The sequence below is a fragment of the Sinocyclocheilus grahami genome, unplaced genomic scaffold (assembly GCF_001515645.1).
Source record: "Sinocyclocheilus grahami isolate Dianchi unplaced genomic scaffold, SAMN03320097.WGS_v1.1 scaffold885.1, whole genome shotgun sequence".
Taxonomy (NCBI): domain Eukaryota; kingdom Metazoa; phylum Chordata; class Actinopteri; order Cypriniformes; family Cyprinidae; genus Sinocyclocheilus; species Sinocyclocheilus grahami.
In genome coordinates, this window is record NW_015506064.1 from 671,146 (window position 1) to 679,434 (window position 8,289).

An 8,289-nucleotide genomic window follows, 5' to 3' on the forward strand; every position below is an offset into this window, starting at 1 on the left:
TGTATATATATATATATATATATATATATATGTCACTAGTGATTATGAACGCTAATCACTCAGATTTTCTTACTACGAACATTTTTATCTTAATTTAGGTTATCTAGTGCTTCGAGACTTGGGCTTCAAGGTTGATGTGTACATCGCATCAGAAGTATGTGAGGACTCGATTTCAGTGGGAGTTGTCCGGCATGAAGGAAAAATCCAGTATGTGCACGACGTTCGCAACATCACCAGAAAAAATGTGAGTTAAATGTCATTTGTTTCTGGCTGCATCTCCAGTTCATCTCCGATATAGATATTTAAATGTAAAGTAATGTTGTGCAAAACTCTTCATTTAGAGTCTATAAACATATTTGAGCAGTTTTAGCTCTTTATTGTTTTGTATTCAAATCCTTTTTCGGTGCCACTCTATTTGATATTTTCACTGAGGACAATTTAATGATTGTTCATGTCTGTGGGACCAGTTTTACTGCTGTTTTACATAATCAGGTTTTATATTATATTTTTTATTAAAAAAAAACAACAACAAATAACTAACAAACACTAGCTTTCTATTTTTTCTATTCCATCTACTTGTTTTTCTTTGTGTGTGTGTGTGTGTATATGTGTATGTGTGTGTATGTGTATAATATATGTATGTATGTGTGTGTGTGTGTATATATATATATATATAACCATTAAAGAAAGACTTACTGTCAGCTGCAGGATTGTTGAGCTATATGGATGGTATATGCTTTTGTTGAACTCATCAGCCTGCATTTTTCAACTTTTTAAAAAAAAATAATTGTTCAACATTGAAATTCCTGGTGGAAAAACTACATTACCCATGTTTTTGTAAAGAAATCTCCTCCAATCAGAGAATTGCGACAAGCTAATTGCACGGAAACAGCTCTCAGCGCCCATGAGTGCGAATGACATCTCCCTATGCTCTCATAATATTTCAATATTTGTGTATATACAGTATGTGTATTTTGCAATAAACTAAAAATATCTGCTTTCTATATATATATAATCAACATCTTTAATCCATAGTTTTATATTTCTCCAAAATTGTCATTAGCAGTGCTTTATGGGATTGTAATTCTTTCCTTTATTAAAGCAATTAAGCCTTGTACCTTTGTCTTTTTGATTTCCGAATACTTTTATGCTTCAAATCAAAGGTTTGTAATGTTGTGATCCATCTCATAGATGGTTGATTTGGTTCATGGCTTCATCTTTTTAATGAATACTTTTCAAAAAATCCTTATGGGAAAAATTAAATCCTAATGGGAAAAATACTTCCAGGTGGCTGAAAAAGTGGATGGCCACTGTTCCACTCTGTAATAAAACATTTGGAAACAAACTCATGGATTTTGGTGCGGTGAATGTGTGGTGCAGCTGTGCTAAAACTAGATGATACTGTTGTGTTGCTCAGATTGCTGAATGGGGGCCGTTTGACTTGGTGATTGGTGGAAGTCCCTGTAATGACCTTTCGATTGTCAACCCTGCCAGGAAAGGCCTGTACGGTAAGACATTATAGCTCTTATGAATCTGATTAAGGGAATCTTTCATTGTGCCACACAAACCCCTTGTAGATTCTATATTTTATTATGATTACATGCCATTTCATAACACATGAATTATTATGGTGATGTGTTTACAATCAGCTCTATGGCAGGGTGTTTTTTATCACAACTTTTTATTTCAAGTTAATCTATTTATCCATCCATTTTCCAAAATCACTTTTCCTCTGTAGGGTTGCATGAAGGATATGAATAATAGCTCAAATTTAGCAGTTTATTTAGTGGATTTGTGCTATTACTTTTCTAAGTCACCACACATATAATTTTTGTTTTAAATGTAATTACTAAGACAGTAAGCAAGGCTTTACTCATAAAGCATTTTGTAAAACAATGTTTACAAAGTGCTTTACAGCAGTGGTTCTCAACCAGGAGGTCGGGTCCCACGAGGGGGCCTCAGAAAACTTTAAAGGGGCCACAGGATGACTTAAAATCATTTAAAGTAATATATTATTATTAATACAATTTATTATATTATATTTAATATATTCAAATATTCAAACTTAATTGAACTGCTAAAAAACAAAGTCAAGATGTAAACTGAACCCTTTTTTTTCACTTCTCACTTCTAACTTTTTTTGTTTTTTTGGACATGCAGTTTATTGAAATTTCTGGAATCACAAAATGCATTGTGGCTAGTTAATATATCAACACTCCTACTTTCTGTTAATAAAAAAGCAAGTAGCTTTTTCAAAAATACATCAGAAATAACAGGAAATATCCTATCTTATATTGGAAGCCTTTGAGTCAAAAAGGATGAGAACCACTGCTTTACAGAATAAGATAATTGAATAGAACTAAGGGAATAGTTTTCATAAATATTTGTCAATTTATCTATTTTCCATGAATATTTTCTTGTAATATATTCCATGTCTTTTCTTTATTTATTTCTATTACTTAAATTGAATTAAACTTTAATTGAAGGAGGAACCTAAACCATATCTAAGGACCATAATCACCCAGAACACCCTAGCAGCCACATAGCAAGATGCTAACAACCAGTCGGAGTCCTTTAGCAACCACTCAGATTACAAAAAAATATAAAAATGCAATATATTGTGTTTAGAGGGGACTGGACGCCTGTTTTTTGAGTTCTATCGCCTCTTGAGTGAAGCAAAACCGAAGGAAGGGGAAGACAGACCTTTCTTCTGGATGTTTGAGAATGTGGTCGCCATGAATGTCAATGATAAGAGAGACATCTCACGATTCCTGGAGGTTTGAGTTTTTTCACTGGTTACTGTTGTTACAGATGGATTGATCTGGTCAGTTCTCATTTCAATTTGTCTTTGTGTGTCTGTAGTGTAATCCAGTGATGATTGACGCCATTGAGGTATCAGCTGCTCACAGGGCACGTTATTTCTGGGGAAACCTGCCAGGAATGAAGAGGTATTTACCATCACATCTTCCCCACTTCTTCTTAAATAGTCTCCAGACACCATCTCTAAACCTTTTTAACCAGCATCACAATAAAACTGAAAACGTGATATATGTACTTTATGCAAGTTTGAAATAAATGTGCTTTCTTCCAGGCCTCTATGTTCATCTGGGATGGATAAATTAGAGCTACAGGGCTGTTTGGAACATGGCCGTGTTGCTAAGGTAACTTATTTGTAAAGCCATCAGGCCTTTATTGATTTACTCTATTTATCCAGTTCATGACCTTGAGCAGGCTGTACCAGGAGAAATATTTTAAATCTAACTCTGTATTCAGTTTGGTAAGGTACGCACCATCACAACACGGTCCAACTCCATCAAACAGGGCAAAGACCAGCACTTCCCTGTCATTATGAACGGCAAAGAGGACATCCTGTGGTGCACAGAGCTCGAGAGGTGTGTTCGCAACAACAATCTGATGTACTGATTATGTCAAATGTCCTGTGCTTTGTGTACTTGTGCTGATTTCATATGATTTTGACAAATCTTTAAACCTTTTCAACAACCGTATAATTTAATGACTCAAAATGTCAAGTAAAAACATTTTCATTACACGTATGTATCAAAATATTTTTTTAAGGTACAATTTTTTTTAAACAAATGTCATTTATTATTAGCCTATTTAATAAAGTTTATTTTCAAGGATTTATTTCTTTTAATGAGTCATTTCCAGTAAAGTTTTTATCACCCTGATATTTTTGACTTAATAAATTTCAAATTCATTCAAAATGTCATTTAAATAAATAATTAAATTATGCATTCAAGCCGTTGTGTATTGAAGTCCATTCATATTCAGAAATTGCCTTTTTTAAGTATTGTTAATGAAATAATAGATTAAGTATTAAATATAATATTTATATAATTATCAAAACTCATCTGTTTAGCTGTGCATTTGAGCACTGTGCAATGTCCGAACTGATTGCACTATATTTTAAATTCATTTTAATCCTCTTAAATCATTTTCAAATTTTTAAATTCCCCGTTTTATTATTATTATTTCATTTCTTTTATGTAAAGCACTTTGAATTACCATGGTGTATGAAATGTGCTTGCCTTGCCTAATAATAATAATTATTTATAATAATAGATAAGAAATAATGTCACATAATTGATCCAAAAATCACTTATTCTCTCCTTCTCTTGTCAGGATTTTTGGCTTTCCTGTCCACTACACTGATGTGTCCAACATGGGCCGTGGCGCCAGGCAGAAGCTACTGGGACGGTCTTGGAGTGTTCCTGTAATCCGGCACCTGTTCGCCCCACTAAAGGACTACTTTGCCTGTGAATAACACATGTAGCCCAAAGTCACACAACAAGCATAATAACAAAGTACAAAACCAAATGTCCTCAATAAGGAGCTCTTTGAGACTAGCTAATCTCTACATTTCCTAGGCGAGCTCAGCTTTGCAAAGACAAGCTGAGCCATTGAGCTGACTTGAGGACAAGGGTAGTTTTGACCATCAGACCAAACTCAAGGTAGACAAGGTAGTGTTGTGATGCTTAGAGCATCGCTTAGTAAAAACACAGTTAGCTTTTGTACTAGACATTTTTTAAACTGATGTGCCTGTTAAGGTCTTTGAAACTTTCAGGGTTCATCTCAACACATGCAGTTAGATTTGATCTTTTATTATCATGAGGGGGGAAAAAAAACTGTCCATGTTGCCTTACAATCTCAAACAATTAAAAAAAAATGTTACAACATTTTACAGCTTATCTGGCTAAGGAATGTACAAATGTGCGATTTCTTATTATGTCAAAGAATCAGTATACTTGCATGTGAAATATTTACATGGTATTGTTGCTACGAGAAAAATACTTGAAATTTATCAATGCAAACGTACAAACACGAAGCTGTGAGCCCTTACAATATGCATTTCAAAAGATGTGGTAAAAGAATCAATGCCCCGTTCCTGTTTCATACAGCTTACATTCCCTCTGTAGCATTGCACAATAAAAGTATAACCAGAAGGTGTTTTTATTAGCAGAACTCGATGGCATTAGCGTGCTAAACATTACACAATTGTTTTTCTTGACAAGTAATTTGTGTCAAATAATTACTCAAGATAGAGATCAGTGTACTGTATTTTAACCTTGAAATGAATGTTTACAAACTTTAACACATTTCAACACGTTTTAAAGCTTTCTTATTATACCTTGAATTTTTTTAGATTGACCTCTATGATGAGGCACTGGTGTAGATGTAAAATGTTAGCTCTATATGGGTTTCTCTCACATAGAGGCTTTCATTTGTCTTTGAAACTGTTGTTTTTATACATTCTGTTGCTACAAACAATAACAAACGTATTATATCACGCATTGTGTAATTGTAGCTTAAAACTAATGCCTCAACTGGCTAAAACACTTAATGTGTGGTGCCTTTTGAAGAGAACAGATAGCCTGCCATACTGGGGGTTGCGAAGAAACTTTCTGCTTTTGTTTGATAGACCTAATGCTGTAACACAAACTGTTTTATGCATCTAATTGTATGCCTAATGTAAACTACTGTCCAAACTTAAAGCTTGAAGACTAAAGTAACCTTAATACTTCATATAAGACGGAACAGAATTTTCGTTGGATACCGCATATAAATTACACTCGTTTGTTCTGTACACATCTTGACAGGCAAAAATGGATGTAAAACAGTGCAAAAATGTGCTTACTGTCATTTTATTTTCTTAAAGGTTTTTTTTACTGTAGTGTAAACAATTTTGATATCATAGCCTTAATATTTTGCTTGGTAGATCTTTAAATTTGATATCTAAAGCTGTCTTTTTACTTGTTTATTTGGTAACAATGAACATGTTAATCTATACCTTTGAACATTAACAATGCTTTTATACAGACAATTTAGATTTACTTTTTTTTTTCTTATAGTTTTTGTATACAATATATTTTCCTTTTGGGACTTATGGTATAAAACTCAAAACAGCAACCAAAAAAAATGTTAGTATCCTGAGCAAAACCAATAAAGACAGACTCCAAAGCTGTTTGAGCTTGTGTTTTGTGTTCAGTGTCTGCTTTTATTTATGTGGTTATGACTGGGGTTCATATCTACCTTTTTGAAATAATATAATCATAAAACTTAGGTTTTATTTTATTATATAATCATAAGGTTTACGTATTTATAAAAAGGAGACTTGTAAACACTGACTAAATTCACTTTTATTAGATGCATCTAAATGTCTTTAAATTCCAAAATGTCCAGAAAAAAAAAAACACAATTTTGTCCAATTAAGGATTCAGGCCTCGTCATAGCACAGAAATGGTGCTCGTTAAAATTACAAATGACTTAATTCTAGCTTCTGATCAAGGATGTCTCTCAGTAATAGTTTTACTGCTATAGACCATGACATACTCTTACAAAATTAAACTGATATTCAGGGACAGGCATTACTGGGGTTTAGATCATACTTAGACCATTACCATTTGGTCTACTTAAAATGGTTAAAAATCAGTAAATAACATCAATAAATTATGGGGTACTGCAAGGATCTGTGTTAGGCCCTCCGTTATTTTCAATATACAGTCATGGCCAAAAGTTTTGGCAGTGACATAAGTTGTGTTTTGCAAAGTTTGCTGCTTCAGTATTTGTAGATTTTTCCACGTTTCTATGGTATACTGAAAAACAATGATAAACATAAGTTTAAGGCTTTTATTGGGGGGGGGATGTATATACACACACACACGTCAATATTTACGGTGTTGACCCTTGTTCTTCATAACCTCTGCAATCCGCTCTGGCATGCTGGCGGATCTTCACCAAATTGCTCATTGGAAGAAGTTGCACTTGCAGGACGTTTTGAGACCATTCTTTATTCCTGGCAGTGTTTTTGGGCAGAATTATGAGAGAGCCCACTCCCTTGGTTGAAAAGGGACCCCACACATGGATGGTCTCAGGATGCTTCACTGTTGGCACAACACAGGACTCATGGTAGCGTTCACCTTTTCTTCTCCGAACAATCGATTTTTCAGATGTCCCAAACAGTCGGAAGGGAGCTTCATCAGAGAAAATAACTTTGCACCAGTCTTCTGCTGTCCAATCCTTTTACTTCCTGCAGAATTTCAGTCTGTCTTTGATGTTTTCTTGGAGAAAAGTGGCTTCTTTGCTGCCCTTCTTGACACCAGGCCGTTGTCCAAAAGTCTTGGCCTCACTGTGCGTGCAGATGCTCTCAAACCAACCTGCTGCCATTCCTGAGCAAGCTCTGCACTGCTGGTGACACGATTCCGTAGCTGACTCCTCAGGAGGAGACCGTCCTGGCGCTTGCTGGACACTCTGGGACATCCTGAAGACTTCACTGCAGTCGAACCTCTCTCCTTGAAGTTCTTGATGATCCGGTAAATGGTTCTTTCAGGTGCAATATTCTTTGTAGCAATTTCCTTGCATGTGAGGCCATTTTGATGCACCGCGATGATGGCTGCATGTGTTTCTTTGGAGGAAACCATTGCTAACAAGAACACAACGATTGGAAGTGCTTCTTCTCTGCTTTTATATCAATCAGTCTGCTCTTACAATCTAATTAGTATGATAGTGATTTCACCTGACTAGTACTCATTCACACTCTCACGTGTGCTGCTGATATGATTAGTTAATTAATGTTAGCTGGTCATTTTGTGTTAGGATCAAAAAACAGTGAAATTAGTTTTTTTGTGAAAAGTTCATTTTTTTGGCCAATGAAGCTTTTAGCAATTATTTAAAATGCATCTGATCACCCTCCACAATAATCTAGAAACAATGTGAATGAACACCACAACAGCTTAAGCTGCAAACTTTGCAAAACACAAAATTTATGTCACTGCCAAAACTTTTGGCCATGACTGTACATGCTGCCACTTGGCAACATTATTAGAAAACATGGAATTAGTTTCCACTGCTATGCCGATGATAGCCAGTTATATTATCACGACCAGATGAAATTTCTAAACTATCCAATCTGACAGAATGTGTTAAAGATATAAAACATTGGATGACCAGTAATTCTTCTATTAAATTCAGACAAGACTGAGGTATTACTTATTGGACCAAAAATCTGCACACAGAATCCCTTAGAATACAATTTGCTAATAGAATTATGTACTATTATGTCATCTGCAGTTGTGTTATATTAGACAGCAACTTGTCTTTCAAAAATCAAATTTCATGTTACAAAAACAGCCTTCTTCCACCTCAGAATCATTGCTAAGCTACTGAACATGTTGTCTGTTTCTGACGCAAAAAAGCTAGTTCATGCATTCATGACCGGATAACTGTAATGCACTGCTAGCTGGTTGTCCTGCATCTTCAATAAACAAGCTA

At 34.8% G+C, this 8,289-nt stretch overlaps 1 protein-coding gene across 2 annotated transcripts in view; it reads left to right on the forward strand.

Moving 5' to 3' along the window:
- LOC107563667 (DNA (cytosine-5)-methyltransferase 3B-like) overlaps positions 1-5,970 on the forward strand; it is a 67,828-nt gene extending 61,858 nt beyond the window's left edge. For both annotated transcript variants that reach the window (XM_016248604.1, XM_016248603.1), the window contains exons 16-22: positions 99-244; positions 1,418-1,508; positions 2,629-2,777; positions 2,863-2,948; positions 3,092-3,161; positions 3,274-3,392; positions 4,144-5,970. In XM_016248604.1, the coding sequence (XP_016104090.1) occupies positions 99-244; positions 1,418-1,508; positions 2,629-2,777; positions 2,863-2,948; positions 3,092-3,161; positions 3,274-3,392; positions 4,144-4,285 (803 nt within the window). In that variant the 3' untranslated portion in view covers positions 4,286-5,970. The remainder of the gene's footprint in view (positions 1-98; positions 245-1,417; positions 1,509-2,628; positions 2,778-2,862; positions 2,949-3,091; positions 3,162-3,273; positions 3,393-4,143) is intronic.
- The last annotated feature ends 2,319 nt before the right edge of the window (positions 5,971-8,289 follow it).